General features: G+C 39.2%; 1 protein-coding gene across 7 annotated transcripts in view; it reads left to right on the top strand.

Moving 5' to 3' along the window:
• The window catches only part of piezo2b (piezo-type mechanosensitive ion channel component 2b), a 91,616-nt gene that overhangs the window by 5,522 nt on the left and 61,432 nt on the right, over positions 1 to 24,662 (top strand). For all 7 annotated transcript variants that reach the window (XM_084911756.1, XM_084911757.1, XM_084911760.1 and 4 more), the window contains exons 2-7: positions 1,151 to 1,246; positions 6,505 to 6,630; positions 13,985 to 14,027; positions 17,672 to 17,834; positions 19,430 to 19,697; positions 21,155 to 21,368. In XM_084911756.1, coding sequence (XP_084767882.1) covers positions 1,151 to 1,246; positions 6,505 to 6,630; positions 13,985 to 14,027; positions 17,672 to 17,834; positions 19,430 to 19,697; positions 21,155 to 21,368 — 910 coding nt within the window. The remainder of the gene's footprint in view (positions 1 to 1,150; positions 1,247 to 6,504; positions 6,631 to 13,984; positions 14,028 to 17,671; positions 17,835 to 19,429; positions 19,698 to 21,154; positions 21,369 to 24,662) is intronic.

Genomic DNA, 24,662 nt, shown 5'->3' with positions numbered 1-24,662 from the left:
AACAGTGTTCTAAAGTGAAGTTTGACTAAATTCATAGTGGAAGCGTGACTGCAGGTTGTATTTTTTTATTGTAAATTAATTCATATTATTGTGAAAGGGAAAATGTGTAAGCCAGTGATAAACACCTTATTTCTTTGATAGGTGAAAATGGGGAAAATCTGAATATTTGAGAAACTGCAACCAGTGAACGTTTCGCCAAAACAGTCGATTCATTTTCAGTAGTTGCCAAGTAATTACTGTTGAAGCGCTAAAGGGCTAAAAAGTAACTAACAGCTTCACATTTATTTGTTTTACTGACACAATAAACTGAACAAAAGCCAGCCCTGGTCTTTCATTCTGTCCTGATTTAAACTTTTGTTAAAAGATAAATGACATTAAATTGGAGCTGGAAAAAAAAAAAAACTGTAATAATTTTACAGCAGAATTAATTAACCTTCATTTTGTGTTTTGGTTAAAAATCAAACACTGTACTTTCAGACTTTTGTCATGGGATTACACACTCTTCATGCTCCAGCCACATGGCTGTGATTCATTTAAAGTTTTGGCAACCAGAAGTTATTTTCCTGTTTTGAAATCTCTGAGGTACATCGAGTATTTTAAGGGCATCTGGTGCATGACGCTCGCCGCACTGCTGCAAAACATTCAAAGATTTCATTTTGTAGAGTTTAATCCTAAAAAATGATCTGGTTTCAATAACGTCCCTGCAAAACTCTGAAATCTGCACATGTGATATAAAGCTGCGCTTAGTGAGGCATTTTATGGCATGGAGGCAGATATAACCGCAGGCTGCTCAGTCAGCTAATTGTCCCTCTTCACATCCGAGGACTATCAGGTCTTTACTGTTCTTCAAAACAAAAGCCGGTTCATTGACTGACTTAAGCACAGGCTGGTTTAGTGATGCGGGCCAGATGAACAGATAATGAGGTTTGTGAGTGTGAAGTTTAGTTAGAGGAATGTTTGATGTTTTACTACTATGAGCCAGCAGGAACATTTTAATGATTTTCACCACATGTTTGTCTCAAATATCTGTTCAGTGACGATCTGACTGCTGCCAGTTTCTGCACTTTATTTACTCCTACACATTATGTAATGCAAACAAAGCTGTAAACACATTATTGAGCTGGTCAATTTTCTGTCTTTGTCCCTGCAGCTTGCCTGTTCAGGTACAATGTCCTGTCCTTCGTCTACCTCATCTATCTCCTGCTTATTCCACTCTTCCCAGAGCCTACAAGCACAACAATGCAAGGTAAGCTCTACAGTGCCCCTCTGAAGCTGTGTAGTTTCAGTGGCTTTGCCATCACCTCAAGAATCTTGACTGTTTCCCAGAGTTTGAATTGACTTGTTGTTCTCTATAATACAAACCAGCCCTTCTGCAGGAGAGTTGAATTTCCTTAAGATGAGCATGGATTTGGCACATAGCTCAGTCCATGAAAGGTAATATTGGTTAGCGCAGGCATGAGTCCATCTGTAATAATAAAAATGATCTGCGACCGGCCAGATCTGAGATAGAAAGATGTGATCCATTAGGACCACATCTAAGGAGCTCTTCATGAAAATTGCCATTTTAGGCTCAGGTTTAGTTTATTTGCTCATATAATACCCATATAAATGATACAAAACTAAACACACGAGTTGTTCTGTCGAGAAGACAAACACAAAAGAGCTTGTAAAATATCTCTTAGAGAAGAAAAGAAAAAGAAACTTGGGATGAGGACTGGTTTTGATAAGGCTAACCATTTTATTTGCAGAACAGAAACTGAGAAGTTTCTCTTTCCAGGCCGTAACATCACGATCTGCGTGCGTCTGTGATGTTTATTAATTCATCCAATTTGAAGGTGGAGGTGACCTTTAACCTTTCTGGTGTTTTGGTTTAGATAAAAATGCAGGAAGTTTACAGCCGGTAAACAAGCTTCCATATGATCTTCTGACAGCTATTTAGAATCCATTCATCCTCTGAAGAAATATGAATCACGGTGGACCTCTGCGGTTTATGAGAAGTGACTGAGGTGACTGTTCTCCTTACGGGTGATGAATGTGGGATTTCAGCCTCGCTTTTATGCACTTCATCCACCACAAAACACTAAACAGCACACCTCCCAGACCTCTAATAATACAGGCTTCTGCAGGAGACCACATGTAGTGTTTAATAATACATAAACCTATTTTGTCTGAGGGAGCGACGTCCAGTCCGAGATTCGTCTCTGCTCGTCTCCAGCTGAAATAACAATCAGGAAGTAAAGGAGGAAGAGAAAGAGAGGAGAAAGTGGACCACTTACAGTCTCATCAATAGTTAAAGAGACTTCTAGTAAAGCTGAACATTCATGAGACTGATAGCTGCTGATTTCAAGAGTCGTTGAACAGTCATGACAGGATATACATTAAGGATAATGATAATGATATTTAAAAAATAATATATCGATAATGTGTCAACAATACTCACAATAATGCTGTTACTATTTGTGTAACTGATTTTTTTTGTCTAGCTTTTGCAAACACTGGCCAAAACTTTTATACTGAGCAAAGTAAAATTGCCCCCAAAAATCACATAAACAATTTTATAGGTGAATTAGACTGACGGACATTATTGTTGTTACGTTTTTGTCATATTTTCCTGCCTTAATGGGTGTTTTAATATCTATATTCTATATAAATGTTCTTAAACTGCATGCTTCAAAAAACAAAAAATATACAAAGTATTCCTGTTACTAATAAGGCTGAAATTAATATTTAATTTTACATCTGATTATTCACATTTAATGTCTAAACAACTCACTTTTGTCAAAAGTACCAAACCCAAAAGACTAATCTTCACCCAGGTAATTTCCCAATTGAGGGATGGAACTGGCCAGTTCATTAGGTACAACTCACCAAGTGCTCATTAACACAAATCTGATTAGCCAGTCACATGGCAGCAACCCAGAGAGGATGCATTTCGCACGTGCTCACCAAAATTATACAATAAAAGTTTGGAAAATTGTTGCCTTGTCTGATGAGTCAGTCTTTCTGCTTCGACTGTCAGAATTTGGTGTGAACACCATTAAAGCGTTGCTCCACCCTGCCTTGTATCAGCAGTTCAGGCTGCTGCTGGTGGTGTAATGGTGCGGGGAGTATTTTCTTGGCGCGCATTGGGTCCCTTAGTACCAACTGAGCATCATTTAAGATGGAGGATTGTTGCTTCCATTGGTTAACTTCTCAAATTCAGATTTTATGAACTTCAGAACATATTCAACAGGTTTAGAGTGCAAACAACTTCACTCTGGTATAAAAAAAAATACTAATAATAAGCACTGAAAAAGAAATAAATACTAGAATAAATGTAAATGTATTTTATTGTTGTTTGATTTGATTACTAACAATAATTGGTATGTTTTCTTTTCTTATAATCAATCAATGTTAATTATTTCTGCAGTCCTGAGCAGTAAGTTCGAGTTTCCCTAGAGAGGCATTTCCAGGCATAATTACCAGCTGCTAAAAAATCTGTCGCTTATAAAAAGCTCTTATATAACCTAAAAAAAAAAGGTCTTCAGACCCATTGAAACAATTCAGTTTTTCTTACTTCGTAGTAGAAATTTTTTGTAGCTGCAAACTAAAAGAACCAATCCACAAAAACGGTATAGATGTCACAACGTCACACGTATGTGACAAGGGGCGATAACGTGCTGATTAAAAGGTCATTCAAACTACTATTAAAAAATGTTGGTAGACCGCCACCCCGATTCGTCACAAAACAAAATGCCAGTTCTTTTGTTTACCCTTAAAGGAAAGTGGATTAAATTTTTAGTAGCTTATGTTTATGTGACCTTTCACCGCGCATTGTCAGAGTATCCAAGTATCCACAGGAGAGGAGTGAAGTCATCGGCGTCAGAAAGTATGAGATATCCTTCCAGTGCAACCTGCCAGGACACGCGTCCCATCTGTCTGCCTCAGCTGTCTGTCATCAGGGAGGGGGCTGCAGGCTGACAGGCTCACTATGAGGAAGTTATGGCAGGAGGACTTTAATAACAGGATAATATACTGTGTACAAAACAGCTGGAACAATTACGATGTTGTCATTGCACAAACAGCTGATTGTAGGTAGATATTGTTTAGAGAGTTGAAGGGGAGAGGCGTCTCATATTTCTACCATGTACAGTCCAATTCAGTACCTTTAAGATGCACATTGGCTTAAAATAATCATCATGGAAACATTTAATCAAATTCATTTGATCTCTGTTTATATTGTTACCAGATAATCATAATTTCTAGTAACATTCCTGTTAATTCATATGTTAAAAATCAGCTTTAGACACTAAGTACCAATTAGACACAGGCAGCACAAACTTATAAAAAACATCTTATTTTGCAGTAAACACTCACATGTTCAAAATCATTTTAGAGGGAATTAGGTAAATAGATTGAGCTAAATTCACTGCTTTGTTTTGATGGTCTGTTTCATTCAGTCTTTTCATCTTCGAGGACATGCAGCAGTTAAATCTGTTAAGTTAATTTAAAACAAATGTTTGACATGAATAATTCATTAGGTGCGTTTTTGCTTTGAAAAGCTGCAGCGCGGCTGTGTGCCCGAGGATACGTGAGCACAGAGACAATATTTTATGCAACTTGTTGTTGTTGTTTCTGTGTTTTACTCTCTAATGCCGTAATTGCAGTATTTAGCTCAATGTACCTTTGAAGGCATTCCCAGTGGAGGTGAACAAAATCTAAGCTGTTGCTTTTAAAAGAGCAACAAGCATTGCGAGAGCTTTAGCAGTAGGTGTTACAAGCTTAGCTGTCTTACATGACTTCACATAAATATTTGATGTTATGGGTTATATGGTTATCAGGTTTATGTTTTAGCTTGCAGACTTCTAATTTGGCTTTTTTTCTTTTTAGTCTTTGTCATGCTTTCATGCTTTTTAACGACCTGAGATGCTTTTTCTCTTATTGTTAAGTCGGACAGCAGGCTTCCCCATAAATTGAACTGGTCTTTAAAAGACTTAATTAGGCTTTTCTGAAACTGTGATTTGGCAGGACAGCGTGTTTTGTCAGGTCTTAATGCTGTCAGATGGATGAAGTTCTTTGACTGTTTAGGAAAAAGAAGGAACCGTTAAAACCAAACAATGGCCTCTGTTTTGAAAGGGGGGGGGAAAAGTGCTCTTGGGACAGAATTTTGAAACTGAAAAAGTGACGCAGATTACTTTTTCAAGATGAGCATTGGCAAACAAGTCAGATGGCCGTCAGGCAGTAAAAATGTTCTATTACAAATAGGAAAAACAGGGGGTGAAGCCAAACAAGTTGCAATGTCCCGAGCCTTAGTACCAGTTTGGATGCAGAAGCTCGCAAAAACTCCTCATACCTCACATTTACAAGCATTCTTTTCCCCCATTGTGAAAGCATTGGGAATTGCAAAGGGAAATTAGCACAAATTGTTTTTACTTCCACATTTACTGCAAGAAGTCCAACGTGATGTGTTGTTGCACACGTTTGATAAGGTTAGCCCTCAGCGGCCCGAGGCTCAGCAGTAGCGCCTCACCTCAGCCAGGATATTACCCCACTGTAGTAAAACTGCTGTGCATTCCCCCACAAGGATGCAGTAAATTTAATGAGATGGGGATGTTGCCCAGTGAAGGACCAAACTGTGCAGATAAGCAAAACTATTTGATAAAACATTGCTGATAGCCCAGCACAAGACATTACTGTTATTTATTAATCAAAGAACGAGAGCCTGATCCAGCTTCATTCGCCTTCTCTCGATCAAGATTTTCATTTTCATAATTAGTGGGAAACCTGCTGCTGAGAATTTTGACCATAACAGCTCCTGAAATTATCCCAAATACCTGTAGGTGCACCATAAAGTGGCCATGTGTTGAACAGCTGTGGCAGCTCCCCTGCCCGATCTCTTCCACCCTCCCAGGATCAGTCATGTCCACCGACAGCTGTATTCTTCACAGTCAATGCCTTCATGTCCATGGCCTCCAACAGCCAAGTCCTTAACTGTGAACACCAACAGACACCGAAGCTGAAGAACAGAATTAAGTTCAAAATCTTATAGACGGTAACTTATCGACTTAGAGGTCCTGTGGTCCACCAAAACGTTTATTTGACTTGTCAGTAGAAATGAGCTTTGCTCAATAGTAACGTTACCAGCTCTTGACCAGGATATGTATTGTGATCCACTGAAAATCCCTCTTGGGTGCTGTCCCAGTCACCCTCACCTTCTTTACCAATTTATTCAAAACAGCTCCAGACTCCAGGCACTGACTTTTTCTATGAGAAACAGCTGTCTGTTTTCAAATCCATTCAGTCCTAAACTGAAGTCCTAAGAAAACTACATGAAATGGCACTTTTTAAATATGTCACTCAAACTCAAAAAGAAGCAAAATTTCACTTTTGTGTTTGATAAAGTTCTCAGTATCTACACAAGCAAACCAGCGCATAGACTTTTCTGTGTTTCAGTGGATGAATGAACATGTGGGAATCTTTAAACTGAGCCGTGTTGAACTCACTGTAGCTGTTCTCCTCTTTTAGGCCACACAGGGCGTCTCCTCCAGTCGCTCTGCTTCACCAGTATGTCCTTCCTGCTACTCCACATCATCTATCAGATTACCATCCACAGCCTCGTGGCCGGGAACTCCATCGCCTCCAACTTCAACTGTGAGTACACTGCAGCCATTGTAGTAAACGCTCTAAGAGTGGCGACGTTTGTTCTGTATACAGAAATCAAAAAAATCCCTCACGGGTCAAGAATCCAAGAAGCAGGAATGGAGTTTATTGATTGAGTGGTCTTCTGTTGTTCTTGCCTTCTGGAAACATTTAAAAAAGACATGCAGGAAGCACCTTATTCGTTTTTAGAAAAGGGGATAGACTAATAAAGCTGAATTAAACCCTTTAAAATCATTTTCTGCCAAAGTGTGAGTCAAGGCAGAGGTATGTGACCTTTGCAGTTTGTTTCTTTGCACGATTACATGAAAACTAGCAAGGTGGAGTTTATGAAACTTGGTAGAGCGGTGGAGTATGGGTAAAAGTAGAGCTCATTAATTTCTGGTGTAGATCTGGATAGGGCAGAGGTCGGCAGCTTACCTCTGGGTTAAGACATTGGCATTGGCAGAGCATTTAAGGGTATTTTTCTATAAAAATCATATTTTTATTGGATCAAATGTCTTTTGCAGGGAACTTATTGCCTTGGTTGTATTCACTGGGAAATCAAATATGGTAAACAAAAACACCATCTTTTTCTAACCTGTAAGAGCTTAACCCTGGTTTACACTTGTGTGGGTAACCTAATGGTAGATTTGGCTTAATTTGGTCATGTTGCACTTTGATTATTTACCCTGTAAATATTTCTTTTCTGAGATTACCACGAATACCGTGTTTTAAATCATGCGCGTTGAAAAAATGTCCAGCCTGCTTTAAAAATGCAAATTACCTGCAAAGATGTCAAGTTGAATCAAATATTTGTATCTGAAGAGTTTTTAGGGCCTCAGTCGCAGGCCTAGAGAACATAAAGCTGTTCTCTCTGATCAATCATAGACTTTTTTCATTCCCACATAGCCAAAATAGCTCCAGTGTCTGATTACACTTTTTAAAGAGGTGTACACATACGAGCTGTGATGTAGCCTCTGTGCTCCTGCAGCTGCACGTAGCTGCTGGAGTTATTGCGTACAGCAGAAATATAAATGAGGCTAAACCTGACTGTAAAGACATTAACCATAATTTACTTGCACAGAATGGATGTTTTTTTGGGACCAGATAAGGCGGATTCTCTTCCTGTTCATGTGCACACGTGTGTCCCATCAGTCTCACGTGCCCTTGTATACCTGCACTCTGACCAGCCCCTGATGCAAGGTCACAAAGTTGTATATCGCCAGAGAAAGTTGTAGCTTTTTCAAAGCCTGAGGCAAGATTTCCATCCAAAACACTAAGTGAAGACATGCACCATTTGCAGGAGAGAGCACACTTCGCTCTGAATAGTAATTCAGTTTGGGTTTTTTTGAGATACCTTCATTCTTATTGCATTTTGTCACATCATGAAGATTTATGGATCTGACACATTCCTCAGTGTAATTAGCTTCCTTGTGCCATATGGCAATGCAGAGAAAAAGGTGCCAGTAAAGCAAACATTGTAAGTTCCTGACTCAGTGTTGGGAAGGTGTTAATAGCTGGCCTTGGGTTTCTCATGAAACTCTGTATCAAACTGTAAAATATGAACGTGTCTAGACGGGACAGACCCTGACCTTATGTTATAATGACTTGTTCTCTCTAATGGAAGCGCTCGGTTTTCTCCGCCGAGAAACGGCCAACTCACAAGGTAGAACGAACCTTATCGCCTCAGGCAAAAACACACGGCACCTCTCAGAGAGGGTAGACTAAATATTCTGTCAAGGAAGTCCTTATTCCTAAAGTCTCAGGGGCTCCAGTTTTTTGGCAGATCAAACCCTGGAGTGACACCATAAATTCTGTCCAGTTATTTTATATAAATTTGTATTTTTCATTCAGTGGAAGCACTTTGAAACGCATGCTTTGAAAGTGCTATACAAATAAACTTTCATTATTATTATTTTGTGTAAAAAATGAAACAATCCAGTAAAAACAGTGAAAACAGCAACTTTCTCTCTAGCCAGAGCAAGTTGTTGTGTGACAGTAAACGTCAAGGATTTGCTGTGTAAAAGGCAGATTGTGTGGTAGGACTTGAGAAACAGGAGTGAACTTAAAAATCACCTTTAATGCTGTTAGCTCACAATAATACAAAAGTCCAAACATCTGCATGGCAGGAGCTGGGTATCTGAACGCCAGGGATCTTTAGGAAAACAGGCTAGGGAGACTCACAGCCATGAGGGACGACAATACAAAGGACAAGAGAAGACTCAGACGATATATGCATACAACAGATAATGTGGGGAGAGATAACAGGTGGGAGGACAGCTGTAACTAATCCAGGAAGGAAAGGAAGGAAAGGACAAAGGAAGTAAAACATCACACAAGACACAGAGAAAAACAATAACTAAAATAAAACAGGAAGAGATAACGGCAACAGAGATTAAGCATGACACGGAAATAGAAGGGAGGCGGGAATACCAGGAAATTCAAGGAATTAAATATAAAACAAATTCTAACCAAGAACAACCTAAATTTGAAACTGAAATCGGAGAATATGAATAAACAGACACCAACCAGGAAATGTTGTTATAAGAAAAATACAAAACTCAAAATACATGATTCGTATCTCCAAAAGAATCAAGAACCCATAAACCCATAAACCCAAAACCCTGCGGCCAAGACCCAGAGTCCATGATACAAAAAACTGTAGCGTAACCAGCCAGATGTTAAAGTTTCTGTAGCCCAAACCTTCTGCTGTAAAGCAAGAAATACAGATTATTGCAGTAAAGAACACAAATACATGACTTTTTAGAAATCAGCTGCATTTTAACTGACAACCTATTCACTCACATAGCAGATTAACTCAAGACAAATAAGATACACTTTAGCTTTGACATCCAGAGTTAGCGTGACAAAATTCTGGAAGATATGTATGAATCACAAGAGAAAGAAAAGAGTCCAGTGAAAAACATTTTACTGAATGAATATCAAATTGGTTGCACGATGTAAAAACCCACAGATACGTAACATGCAGAAAAGCACAATGACCAGCTTTAAATAATAAGTCTGTTTATATTTTTTATATATTTTTGATTATAATAAATCAAGTCAAAGTGAACTTCCGTCGATTTATTAATTTAATTCCGCTTATCCAGCTCGGATTCACGGGCTCTTGAGTCTGTCCCAGCTTCTAAAAAAGGACACGAGGCTAGGTACCCCCTAGACAGGTCGCCAATCTGTCGTTGGGCCAACAGAGAGGCAGAAAACCATTCACATTTTAGCCAAGACATGATAGTCTTTGTGGGAGGAAGCTGGAGTACCCGGAGAGACGGGCAAATTACACGGAAAGGCCTCAGCCGACCCACGACCTTCTTGGTGGTTAGTTGAACTGGTTCTGCTATCAAATATTGTGTGTGCAGCTTAGCATGTTTATAGTTTTTATCTGTTTGCTAGCCCATTGTTACTCAGACACTATTAATAACACATTAGTGAAACACTGCTATTCTAGTTGACATGTTCCTTAATGAGTGCTCGGACTGTTTTATTCTGACTCGGTCCATATCCTGTCTCTAAATGCTCGTGCGTTGCCGTCGGACATTGTGGAGCCTTTTTAAAAAAGAAATTAAAATAAATATTTGTCAGTGGGTTTTAAGAATCCTGCTTTCAGCTCGAAGAAGTAGTGGACGTTGACACACTGAGGAAGTCAGAAAGTGCTTCGACTGAGCAGCACATTGTTTGTTTTGTAGATCTTTGAGATTAGCTGAAAGTAAGAAAGTAAAGGATATCAGACTTAATTGTTAAGACTGACTTAAATCAATAGAGGCTGTCACTTCAAATAGATACCCTTGATAATTCTTTGAGCAGGAACAGTAAATATATTAAAACAAAAAGCCCCCCCCCCCTTTGTTCCTCCAGGAGTGCAAAAAATAATAAAAAATAAATAAATAATTTGGTGTACATGACTTACTGTCCTCCCTTGAATGCACACCACTCCTGGTATTTTAAACATGCTTAGTATGGATTCTTGCTATCTAAAGTCAGGCTATTTATGCTTTGCCTTATCTCACACTGGAATTTCAGTAAAAACCACACTGAGTAGATCAAAAACATCCTCGTATCGTGTCAAAACAACATTTCGCAGCACACTTCTTTTAAACAATCTGCACCCAGTCTTGCACAATATGCAAACCGATGATTTTGATTCACTGTGATGATTTGTATACATGTTGTTGGCTTTTCCACTTCCTGAAGTTAATGTCAGCCTGTTGATATTGATATTTTAATGTTATTTCTATACAACAGGAAGTTAGGCATTACTCTTTGTCTTCTCATTCTGCCGCCTGAGAAATAGCCTTATCTCAGATTTTCTATATCTGGCATTTAGCCTCCTTGACACCCTTTTCCTTTTGGCAGTCGAGTATAAACAAGGAGTCCTCCTTCGCAATTAGGTGGTTATCCTCTCCCCGGATAACTTCATATAATTTCCTCCGTTCACCGCAGCCAAATACGCCATTAGAGCAGTAAGCTGAGTATGAATGAGAAAACCTTTCCAAAAAAGCTGACACCTCCAGCTGTTGGAGCAGGTCAGCGACTGGTCACCAGATGAGACCGGGGACGCCTTCCTTTGGAGTCATCCGTCATTCCTGCATCTGCATGCTGACTCGACATTGCATTTACAAACAGTTGAAAACATTTGTATTCCAGATGGGTGGAGTTCAATACATTGCAGATCTAAATTGCCAGTTTGTGACTAAAAAAAACCAAGCTCCACTCACTTCCATATACTTTCCTTTGATTGTTTAAACTTTATGGTAGTTTTTAGCAGCAATCTGGTCACTAAGGAGCTTTTTTAAGTATAATAAAGGATTTGTGCATTCAATTTGTCTGATGGCAGTAGACATTTCTCCAGTCTGTAAGGGCTAAGCAGCCTAAAAAAACACGGCTGTGTAGCGGTGGTCTTTGTAAAGCCCCATTGTTATTCCCTTTTGTATCCACACATGTCTTTCCTGCTGTTTCCTTAATGTGCAACACTTACTAAACTCTCAGATTGTCTGATATAATTATGATGTGCTGAAATGTCGATTGTGCTTATCACCATCCTCTGTGGAAAAGGGGCAGCTGGCATTAGGTCCCAGAGATAGAAGCGAGAGTGCAAAGAAATGCAGCACTGAGAGGTTAACAGCCCAGCAAGTACAAAGGGTGTTTTATGGTGTTCGCATAAAGTGTGAGGACAGGTATTTTTGGTGCCCAGCTGGGGTGAAATGTGGCCTCGCCTCAGCAGGCAGAAAGTCTCTCTTCTAGAAGTCTCCGTGCTGAGTTCAGTCTGCACTAGAAAGTATTCCTAAGACATCCTATGCATCAGACTGGCCTTGCTTTACCTCTGACATTCCTCGAGCATGATCTCACACACAGGATGGATTTCCTCTTACATCTGTAGGTTTGGTTTTGGGGGTGGGTTGAAGTTGCATGTTGCAAACTGACTGCATTTGCTTAATGCATCACTGGGTTTCTATTTTAAGATTTAAACAGGGCATTAAGTAATCTATGAACTCTATCAAGCTCTGTGGGTGATTTTTAGGAATTAGGACAACATGAGTGGAGCTTATCTCCTACTGTGCAAGTTTCTGGCACTCCCCTCTTTCCTGACCACTTAAGCTACTTGTAAATGACACAAACAAAGCAGCGAGCAAAAGCAAAAGAACAAAAGGTGCACCGAAGAGCTGGTGCTAGAGATGTTTTAATATTCACTGAAACTGCTGCTCAAAATCTCTAAAGTCTAATTTTGCTTATGTCATTTTGATTGGAGTTTTCACTGTTGTTTAATCTCATGATTAAAGCTGGCGTAAGTAATTTTGGACCTTTGGAGGAAAAAAAAGATTCCAAAGGAAAACACAGCCACGATAAACCGTTGGCTTGTAGGTTTGTTATGGTTACTAACAAATCCAGTGGACACAGACCAACAAGTTGTTGGATTCATGTTTCAGGTCAGTGGAATTTGCAGATTTTAAACTCAGGTTTGGTGCTTTTACTCCAAATAAAGACATGTGTGTCTTTAGCTTTTAACGTTGATGTTTGGCTCTCTGCCTTCTGCTCTTCTGAGCTTGTGTGGCTCAGTTTTATGCAAGTTACTGAGAATCAGAGCCGTACAGCTGTGTGGAAACGTGGCTGAAAGCTGATGAGAGCTACACAGAATCTTTTTTTACATCGAATTGAACAAATACTATGTTTAGCTTTGCTCTCAGCGTGCAAATAGATGGTTTGGTGTTTCAATTCTCTGCTCCACACATGATAAAATGGTTGCTAGTCACTGGTAAATGTATTGCAGTGTTGCTTAGTACCACAGAGACAATAATTACTAATTTCCTTTTGTTCTTTTGGGTGTTTAGCTATTACTGAATGAGTCATTCACACAACCTAGTTTGTTTCCTCCATCAGTGAGCTCTTTTAGATGGGAGTAACTGAGTGGAAGTGGACTGATGAGTCTTAAACAGCGTTTGATGTCAGGGTATGTCATGTAGCCCCCTCCTTTCACAGATGTGTGTATGTTTGTTTTCTTTCTTTCCTTTTTACTTTGTAAATTTCTTAATAACTGTGGTGATTTTTTTTTTTTTGATTAACAGGAAGACATTTTATTTAAAGAAAAATATATATTTATATAAGCCTCTCGCCCTAAGACAACTGGGATAGGCTACAGCCCAGTTTGATCACTGATGAAAGATAATTGTACTTACTTGTTTTGCTCAATGTAGTAAATGTGTAACAAGAATTGCTGTGAAAAAAATGTCTGTTTTCAGTTTTTTTAGCTTGACAAGCTGGCAGTAGCTGGCTTGCACAGCGGAGACACAGCAGATAAGATGAAGATGAAGTGTTTTATCTGCTTTATCTGTGTTGAGCTAAATTCAGTTCAGCATATAATTACTACCAATAGACAAAACAGATGGACTGTACTGATACGTCATTTAGTTGAGTCACACTGACGTTGTGTTTTCTGTGGCAGTAGAACAAAGGCCGAATGAGTGCTGTTCTTTCGTTCTCCCGAGCTCATGAATTGAATATCTGGAAATCTCCTTGTGGGTGTTGGAGTGATGGTCAGGAACACTTCAACCAATGCAAAGTGCGGAAACGAGGCTTTGGTTTTTATTTTCTCGTTTATACATGAAGGTTACACGAGCACCGCGAACGATCCTCTGTATGAAATTAAAAGATGAGCTGATGCTATCACTGGATACATTAATAGAAATGGTTTCTTTCTAATTATTCAGTTGTTGTTTTTTGTTTAATTTGTTTCTTGATCAACCAACTTCCTAATTGTTTCTATTGACTGTGATCTAACAATTATTAACTTTAAAGGTGCTTTTCTTTGCCAGACCTTACCTGTACTCACTAAATTACTTCATATATTTGTGTGCAGGTTCCTCATGGGAGAAATCCATAAGACAAATTGGCTTTGAAAGGTAAGATAAGATTTAAACTAATAATGAGTTATAAATAATAATGATGCTATAGGCTGTTGTATTTTAAATCTCCTGAGACCCCCATGTCCACATTGGTCATCAGGCTATGGATTTCCTACAGCTTATACTTTTCTTTTAAACAATACTCTTTGAAAAATAACTTTCTTCTCAAAGATGATTTTGGATTAAAGATCCCTCTCAAATAAAAGTTTGTGTCTCTGCAGTAGGGATGGGAATTGAGAATTCCTTTGAATTTTTTTTATCCTGCTTGTCTATTGATTCCACTCATCGGTTCTGCCTGCACTTGTGCTACAAAATGATTTCAGTTCATGTGCTGAAGGTGGAAAACAGTGGCACAGTCTACAGAGTGGATATGGATACTTTATTTATATTTTATAGCACAAAAACACGACTGAGCGAGAGCGAAAATCAAAATTAATGTAAAGAGTAGTGTAACAAATTACTTTCTCTGGGAGTAATTAAGTAGCGCACTGCATTACTTTTAAGAAAAGTGTTCTGTGTTATATGTGTAATAATTACGGAATTACTTACTAAAATTATTTATGTAGCAAATAAAAAATAACAATAAAGAGAGAAACAAGACAAAACTAAGGTGCTGTACACATTATGTGGCCGACAAAATTAAAAATATTTATGAAAAAGTCAGGATAACAGAATGTTAATGTATGATCAGGTAGTTTGGACACTGTTACATGCAGGGACGTAAAGCAGGGACACAGACATTGAGCATTTTGTCCAAGTGCCAACCTGACCCAAATGCACTGCTTTTTAGAGAAATAAAAGACCTTAGAGTCGAGTCTGAGCAGGGAATCAAGCAGTCTGCACCAACTAAAGATGAGACACTATGGACTGAGCGGTCTGCAGACACAGTGTGTGCAGTCAAAACTTTGTAATTTTGTGTGGAAAAAAAATTAGGTGAAATAAGATTTTTTAAAAAGTAGAATTTAGAAAATAAACTATTGTATAATGTGATAAACTAAATAACAAAAATATACCTTATAAAATAACTATACAAAAAAAGGGGTCAACTGAAAATCATTAAAAACAAACTAAAACTAAATATTTGTACGAAATGAAAACAAAATCAAAATAAACAAATTCAGTTTTGAAATTGAAACCCGACTGAGCGATGATAACACATAAATAGTACAACTGTGGTTGCAACAATAATGCAGTTTTAAGGAGATATTTTTAAAAATAAATTATTTAAAATTCACATTTTCGCTTCACCTTTTTGTATCACCGCTCTGTTTGCAGGAGGTGGCACCGACCGTGCAAAGTGTCTTAAATATAGCAGCCCCACAATAACATTAAACATCACTTATTACTGTAGCTGCAGTGGCTCGTCATGTGCCCAGCTTCATAAAAGCTCCAAACCTGTCCCTGTGTGGATTCCTGTTGAACGCTAAACCCACTTATGTTTGACAGTGGGTTGACGGGCCTATTTTTCAAAGCTTTTGCTGTTGTGTCTGCCTCCCCCCCACACACGCATGATCATATTAGATGTGGTTTCCTGAGTACGGGAATGTCCTAACTCAGCCACGTCCTTTTTTCCAGTACTCAACATCCTTCATACTGTAAGTGGCGGAAGTAAAGCCATAAACATTTCATCCCATATGCATTTACCTGTTTGTGTCGAGGGTCATATACAGTATATGAACAGTGATTACAGTTGGCTTTGGTGCATTTTAATGCCTAAATGGACCTGAGCTCAGATGTATCCAAGCCTGAAAACGATTCACAGCTGTTGTGTGACTTTTTCAGTCATCAGTTTACTCTGACCTTTGCAGATCCTTCATAAATACCAAATATTTATATACAGGGCATATTTTATTTGGTCTATATTTAAAGTTTTTCACTGAGGTGGCGTGACTAATTCCAGCTGTAGCTTGGACCAGTGAGGACAGGTCCGAACACTACTGATGTTTTTGTGATTCCCTCATATGATAACTATGGGAAAAGTGGGAGTCACTGAAGTTACTGGCTCAGCCCCGTTTGGCTCTGATGGTTTCCATCTCTTTCATCCATGTGAGGATGCGCGAAGCTTCACAACAATGAAGCAAATGGAAACAGGCGTCCTTGAGCAGATTAAACTCCACAACAGAAGCCAGAGGCGCATCTATTTATCGGTGTGTGCATTTTTCCATCAAGATGATTAGCACTCTGGTTTCAACTTGTTAACTTTTATAAGCTTTATATAAGCTCAAGACCAGAATCCAGAATGACACTGGCTGTTTTTTTCTCTTTTTTTTTTTAAATTACAAGTATTTGGTCTGCTTTTTCTCTGCAGCCTGAGCTGCAGAATCACCAGTATGGTGTGTTTATTGTAAACTGTTTAATTACTCTTGGAGCCCAGCATGAAATGTAAAGAAAACACTTTAGTGGCCAAACACAGGATGGAGCGCTATTGCTGTAAAACCAAAATAGAAATTGGTTTGGATGATAAAAGAGAGTTTTAAAGCTTTTGAAACCTGTTAGCCATTTCAGGGACAATTTTTATTTGATTTAATAGAACATGCAATCATGACACCTCATAAAATGCGTCCTCGGGCAGCATAAATGCATCTCTCTGGATTATTTGAAGTCTGAGATTACTGCAGCAGTCATGGCAACTGTCCGCCACCAGTGTTTAGCTTCCTGTTTGAACAAACCTTTTTGTATTTAATTAGACGTGAGCGGACTAATCAAATAACAAATGTTGCAAAGGCAGTGTTTGTTCACAGCGCTATAACTACAAGAGTTTAAACAGCGTCATGTTTTAATATATCAGTAATAAAAACCCCGAGCTGTCTTCATGTAAATATGATTTGTTTATTAAGTGTTGTCAAGAGAATTCAGACAGATGGACAAACATCTCAAAATGATCCCTTTATTTAGTCCTTACTTTTCTTACTCCATGCAGATGAAAGAGAAAAGAAATAGGGCTAATTACGCCAGCTGCCTCCGTACGAACAAAGGATGCAGTTTTTAGGGAAGTAAACATGTTTTTCACAGTTTAGTTAAAAACAGAAAATAACGCTCTCGCTCTCTCATGGCCTTTTTGTTTGAATGGAATTTAACTCGTTAACAGCAATATGTTTAAAGCCCGATTTCATTAAAGAGGGTGGTACTGCATATAAAATCTGAGCACAACACATATTAAAAGAGCACTTGAGTAAGGGAAAAATACAGATTCCCATGCGTTCATGTGAACAGGTGGTGTTTTGCTTCAGTAATACCTGTTCTCGTGATTCTCAGTGCAGCTCCCGTCTGCCTGAAATGGATTAGAATGAATTAATAACTTTTCTTTATTTTAGTTTTAAAAAGTCAGAGATACAGAGGGACATGTGACGAGGAACTCAGCCAAGTTCAAACACAGGGCAGCACCTGTTTATGGGCCAAAGTAAACTAAACAAGCGACCAGGAGTCCCTGGATTTCTCAGAAAAACTGCTTCATATTAGACCTCATTGTCCACGGGCAGTTAAACCTGTTTTGTCTTGTCCCAATTTCCATCCTTTGGTTGTGTTAATGGCCTGCAAGATTGCTCCAAATCACGATTTTTGGGATTCATCTGCACTTTGAGGAACCGAGCGTCTGCTTTCTGTCAGCATCTGTGTCCCATCTTTTGTCTGTTTGTCCCCAGCGTGAGAGGTGCAGATGCGGGGAATGGCATCCGAGTGTTCATCCCCGATATCGGCATGTTTATGGTCGGCTTGTGCATCTGGCTGCTGTGTCGCAGTCTGGTCCAGAAGAGGCCGCCTGAGGACATGGCACAGTACAATGAAGACTTCCAATCAGAGGAACAGGTAGGTTTCATTTGAGCTGAAATGAAGTCCGTCTGTCTGGATGGTTTGAAAAGTTAGTTTAATTTTGTTGTTGTTCATTGTAATATTTTCTTACTCCATGAAAACTCCACACAATTAAGATATTCACGGTGGGTGGAAAAACAAAGTATTGGTCGGTTTCACGCAGAAAGAGAAAGGAATGGAGAGCGGTCTACTAATTGACTTATTGTTTCCTTTCCTGTTTGAAATAAAAAGTGAAGGGAGGTGTGGGTTAAAGTGTGGATTTCATAAAAAAAACAATAAATCATTTAGGAAACTGAGTACAAGCAGATTTCTGTGCCTAAAACAAAGAATAAAAGTGTCTTGAAGAGAATAATGTTCTCTGAATATCAAGTGGAAATGTCTCAGTCTAGTCGGAGGAACTTTCAGTTGGCCGTAAACTCCTATGTAAACAATTTCACACAAACTGATTACAGACTTCAGCGCTGAGGAAAGAAAAAGTTGTTCATTGTATGCTGTCAAAATTATTCCTATAAGTATATGAAAGGAGACTAAAAAAGTTCACAAATCTGTTCATTATAAATACAAAAACCTGAGCTTGTTTAAATCGCACAGCTACTGGCATCCCCTTTCTGAAAACCTGTGTGCACATTCGTGATTTCACCATGGACCTCCAACTCATACAGAGAGCAAATCTCAAATTCAAAGTGACCTGACATTTATGTTGAGAAACATAGCTGCTGAAGAGAACTGCATCTTTTCTAGTCCTTAAAAAAAGAACGACATTTAAAACAAAATAATAATAAAATATTTGTGTTTTTAATGACCGTCTAAACTAAATTCACCTTGTTACAAACAATCAAATTCAATTTCACTTCAGTTCAGTTTTATTTATGTGGCACCAAATTAAAATGATAGTTCCTCGAAGGCGCTAAAATAGCCTCTTGTATGGGGCTCTTCAAGCCCTAACCTGAGCTCTATAAGCTGTAAGCAGCAGAACTCAAGTAAACTTCCCCGTGAGCGTTGGTGACTTGGACAACTTCCCCCGTCTCCTGGCAAGTCCTCCCTACTCTTTATGACTTGTGTTAATTAAATCCACATTCACTTTCACTTCCACTGTGCTGCTCTGGTTGGCACAGATGGCATGGCCGCTTTATTACTGAGAAACACCAGAATTAATCTACAGCGCCTGTATTGCGTTCTGTTATAACAGGATTTTCCGCCTGCTTCTTTCTTTGCCTAGCACTTTATGTGTTGAAGTGAGTGGCCTGCTTGCTATGATGTTTCTCTTTTACAGAGTCTTAGGGAAGTCAGGGACACATAATTGCTTAGATTCAGCAGCCAAGGACGAGCTGACTGGATTAGATGTCAAGCCAACATGTAGTTCCAGAGGAAAACATCTGCTAAGGCTTTCAAGCAGCTACACAGGCCACATATATGCTCTGATATGTTGTGTTACACGCTAACCGTGCTGACAGACCCTCGCAGGAACACACGTGACACACTTTACTTTTTTAGTATTAGTAGAGATTACCTGTAAGAAATTGTTTTCAGCACCATGGAGAGCTCTGACCTCCGAGTGCACCTTAAATGTGTCGCTGTTATCTCCTCCCAAGGAGGAAGACGAGAAGCTAAGCCTGGAGGACAACATCCTGCTGGAGGAAGACTATGAAGCAGGGTACGAGGCTGAGGAGGACGAGGAAGATGATGTGCTGGAGGATGAAGAGGAGGAGGAAGAGGAGGAGGAAGAGGAAGCAAAAGAGAGCACAAAGATGAAGATTCTGCGGATGGTGGCAGAAGTTGCTTCCAAAGTGAAGGAGATCATCGGGAATTTGATAACCACTGCAGGAAAAGTGGTGATCACCATCTTGTTGTGCATAACAGGTGAGGAAATCTTTTCTGTTTGTGGGGCAAATAAATAGTTTCAGATTATCATGAAACATACAGTCTGTTTGCTTATGTGTTCAAGTTGGGCACCTTACATTAACTTGAATGATGTTTGCTTTACAATTCCACCAGTTTTTGCTCCTCCAGCTAAGAGCAGCCGGGGTTTTTGAACACTTTTGAGTTTAAAACATTTTTCTGTTTAAACTTGTCTCAGTGGCTTTTAATCAGGGCCGCTTTGTAGACATTTAAATGGGGGGATTTGTGACAATCAGAAAATTCTAGTCTGATGTTTTTAACGATTTTGACTGTAAACACCAATCTTTTTTGTGGAGGAGATGCAGTTCCCAAGCTGTGAAGAAAAATGTATGAGATATATGAGAGGCAGTCAATGTTTTTCTATAATTAGCACAAGATCTCCCAGCGCATATACTCTGATTTAATCTTAAGTAGTTATGTTTACAGTGACTGAGGATTGCTGGGAAAGGGGGGGGGGAGTTCTTAATCTGTCCTAATATACTGAAAACAGATTTTCAATGATGATTTATAATTATTTTTTTTATTCTGTTGAAGTATGAGGGGTAGGTGCTGAAAAATATCTTAATGAGAAAGAAAGAAAGAAATGGCCTACTTCCAGTCATCCTATTAGCAACGTGTATTTAGCGTGAGTCTGCTGGCTTTAATTTCAGACCGGTGCTCATAAAACCTGTTTTTCCACAGTTTCCCATGTATTGTTGAACTCACCTTGAAAAAAGTGTTTTTAAAACAGTAACTACATAGCTATGACGTTGTGATAATGAAAACAAGTGTGATGCAAGGAATTTAGAGGAATTTAGATTTAAAATCTCATAATCCCTGCAAAAACAAGGCAACAAAACCCCTCACCTTCATTCAAGACTTTAGAGAAAAGAAAACACTGAATAAATGATTCATTAATTCTTATATAAAAAAAAATATTGAGACTCCAGACCACTTTAACTACTGCTCAGTCATGCCTAATTTAAAATCACTAGTTAACCTGACATACATGTCTCTGGACTGTGAGAGGAAGTTGGAGGAAGCCCACACGTGTACAGGGAGACTATCCAAACTCCACACACAAAGGCCGCAGCTGAGGTTCAAACCAAGAACCTTCTTGCCAACAATGCTTTCACTGCACTTTATCACTATTCAGATTTATCTGGTGACAGTATATAATATAAAGTGTATTTGAACTGTAGTTTGACAGCCAAGACGTAAAACTGCATGAATAACTATGTTAAACCATATTTGGAATTATTTCTCAGTCATTATTTAACAGCATTAATGATGTGAAAGTTTTGCCACATTCAACATATTAAAACATTATAAAATTACGGGAACACAATCTGAGGCTCCATGTGGGTTAAGAAAAGGCTTGTATTTATATACCACTCTGGCAGATGTCTGACTGGTTTTCACTGGTTTTATGTTTGCAGGAATCACGCTGCCCTCGTTGACCTCAGCTGTTTACTTCTTCACCTTCCTCTTCCTGTGCACCTGGTGGTCCCTGCGCCGGACCTTGAGCACGCTGATGTTCAGCTGCATGTGTGTTCTGATGGCCATCTTCAGCGCCGGACATCTGATCGTCCTCTACCTCTACCAGTTCCAGTTCTTTCAGGAGTCCGTCTTGACCAATGACGGCTACATCAGGTCAGAAATGTGGAGCTCAGAATTCAGACATTATACTGCTTTAAATTTTTGGCTTTACATCAGACAAACAAGACTTTATATTATTATTGTTTTATTATTTTCCACAATTTAACTCTGTTGGGCAAAACGGATCACTGATCATTACAAATAATATGCTAACTCTATGTTGTTTGTATTTGTCATTCTCAAAAAATCAACAAAAACCAACAGGCTTTAAAAACTTTTTAAAAAGTCTTTTTTTATTGTCACAGATATAGGTAAGGTTAGCGAAAGCAGAGTAATCAGACCTCAGAGGGTTAAACTTGGTCGGTGCACTTGACTTTCACTCGGCACACAAAAGGAAAGGAAACCAACTCAGGAACAAACACAAACTGTTGTCCCAACGACACACAGTGAAAGTCAAACTGTGGCATTACAATTTGTCTCTCTCCTGTCATTTTGATGAATTGCTGAAATGTATTTCCGTAGTTAAACATCACAATCTGATACTAACGCTCTTTTATCATGTGAATATAAATGACGTGTTGACAGGGCTCAGGAGCCAGAGCTCCTTCGACTCAACGAGATTTATTGCGCCCGAGGCAAGTTTGTTTAAACAACAAATATTTACTGTTGTTACAACCTAGAAAGCAATGAAAAGAAAAACTTAGCTGGAGGGTAGATTCATCAGATTCCTACTCATAGCACATCAGTGTCAAATGCAGAGCTTTTAAGCTCTTCACTACAACCAGTGCTGTTTTATTATGCATGAAAAAGGAGGCAATCAGCTGTCTGTGGCTGCTGCGGTGAAGCGCTGTGGTTGGACTAAAGCCACACTGTTGAACGTCTTGCCAATATATGTTAGTCACAGTTGTTCAGTGAGCTGACTTCATAGCAGGCAGTCTGTCAGCTCATTGTTTCTATTCTGACAGCTTGGGATGAGAATGATGCTGTTTATTTAATAACAAATGCACACTTTTAAAATATCTGCTAGAATTCTCTCTAAACATGTCCTCTATCGACTTCTGTTATTAATTTGACTTTGTTTTCTTCACTGGTGTTAATCAGTCATCTGATTTTAATTGTTTAATTTGGCTAACGAGGACATTCCCTGCTTTTGTTCACTTATCACGGACATTGGAGTTGGGGGTGAAGTTAGGCTCAAAGTGGAGGAGTTTAAGTATCTCTGGATCTTGTTCATTAGTTGGGGAAGAACGGAGAAAGAAAGATTGACAGATGAACCGGTGCAGATGCTGAACCAATCAATCTGAGATGGTTGAGCCATCTGATTAGGATGCATCCTGGATACTTCCTCAGTGAGATGTTTTGGACATGTACAACCGGGAGGAGGCCCCTGGACAGATCCGGGACATGTGGGAGAGATAATCTTTCTCAGATGGCTTTGAAATACACCAACATCCTCTCAGAAGAGCTGGAGGAGGTGACTACGCCTTAGAATGCTAACTGGACCTCGAGAAGCGAGGGTGGATGGATGAATGGATGCCAATATTATTTTAGTGGAGTAGTGCAGCTCAAAAAGAAACTGGAATATCAACAAAAAGTGAATGATTTTACAGTTTGATTTAAAAGCTTTCTTATTTAATACACATGAAGAGAAATATTTCAAACTAATCTTTGGTTTAATTTTGATGAATGATGATTAGAGAATTATGTACAACATTAATTTTGTATTAAAGATAAAAAAAATTGGAGTCCAGCAGCCACAGTAAAGGTAATTTATCACACTAAACTAAAACAAAAAAAATGCAAATGAGATGCTTAAATTCACTAGTAACTCAGAAAGATCAATTAAAAAATGGCTTTGAATGTAAAGTAGAAAAGCTCTCTAAAGTTGATGTACGCCCACTGCTGTACAGCAGGTCCTTTAACTTATAGTAATGATGCGGTGTCTCACCAGTAGCACTGCAGCTGTCTCTGTGTAGCTGATATCTCAGTGCCCTTGGTGTTGCAGTGTTTTATTGATCTCAGACTTTCTCATTTGAAAGCTGTGCTGCTGTTACAGCTATGTATAGCTGAAACTGCCTTGATAAAGCCCGTGTCCTCTCCGTCCCGCTCCGGCCTCAGATGGCAGATAAGGAAGCGATTACAGTGTCCCACTGACAGGTTTTTCATTAGGAAACAAAGTCATTAGAATGAATGAACCGCTCACCCTCACACCATCTACACAGGGTAATCTCTTTAAATCGTCCAGCTTTAGTGACCGCGCAGACGGGCTACCGTCTGAGTGTGATAAATTTGAGGGGTCATCACATCACTCTAGTATGATTTAGTTTACCTTTACTTCTTAGGTTGTCTAAAAATCCTTAAATTTAAGAGAATAATTGTTGTTATTGGTCCCCTGAAATACTTAATTAAATGCTGGATATTGGAAAGTAAAATACTCAAAGGTGAGTGTAGGCTCTCGCCTCCAGAAATCTTTTAAATGAGACATAAAAGGAAAAGAATCACTGCCGTTAACACGTCACTGAGGAAGTAAAGTTGTGAAGGCCAAAATTAGACACACATTTTAAGGGTGATTGGCATAAAACTGTTGAGAACTCGATGCCCTGTGTACAAAGCATAAAAAAGCACTCTTTACTTTTTAAATCCCCTATTTTATATTTAGTTAGTGTTTTATGGGGGGAGGGTTCCCAAACTGTGGTCTTCTCATTTCGGAAGTAAAGAAGGCCCTAATTTGTCTGTCTGAGGGCCAGCATTTGGAAAGGTTGTCACTGTTCCGATTCTTATTTCACAAACAGACTGTCAGTTTCATCATTTGCCGTCTACTCACACGTTCATGTTGACTTTCCACATCACTGAAGTATTTCTGTCTGCTGCTGTGTAAAAACTGAGGCATGATCTCCTCTGCTCTGGCCTGTTTAGTTCGCACTTCAGGTCGTCAGAGGGAAACTATTGGCCCATATATACGTGTAGCCTCGATTTGACAATAGGCCACCTCAGTGCCTGTCCTAATTGTCCCTGCTGACAATGACTCGGCCTTGCTGTGGACCTGGTGCTGAGTGAGACTGTTGAGAGTCCTGGCTTCCACTTCACTTCCTGCCTCACCGCCTTAAAGTGGAAGTCCCCTGTCATGTGACTAACCAGCCTTCCCCAGCTGTAACAAGAAACTGTTCAGGAAATGTGCTGGGTTCTGGGGGTCGTTCGCTCCTCGACATGGCATGAAAGACAAGACTCTGGAGGCTTCTAAATCTGAGTGTTTGTCACTGGAATACGTCAGTGCAGTTCCTGAGTAGATGACCTTTATTCTGCTCAGAAGGAAAAGGAGTGAAACATATGACATCCTTTGTTTTATGA

The sequence above is a fragment of the Perissodus microlepis genome, chromosome 18 (genome assembly GCF_051167445.1).
Source record: "Perissodus microlepis isolate ML-2025 ecotype Zambia chromosome 18, ASM5116744v1, whole genome shotgun sequence".
Classification (NCBI taxonomy): Eukaryota; Metazoa; Chordata; class Actinopteri; order Cichliformes; family Cichlidae; genus Perissodus; species Perissodus microlepis.
The sequence above is the reverse complement of the archived record's forward strand: the minus strand, read 5'-3'. Positions and strand labels throughout refer to the sequence as shown.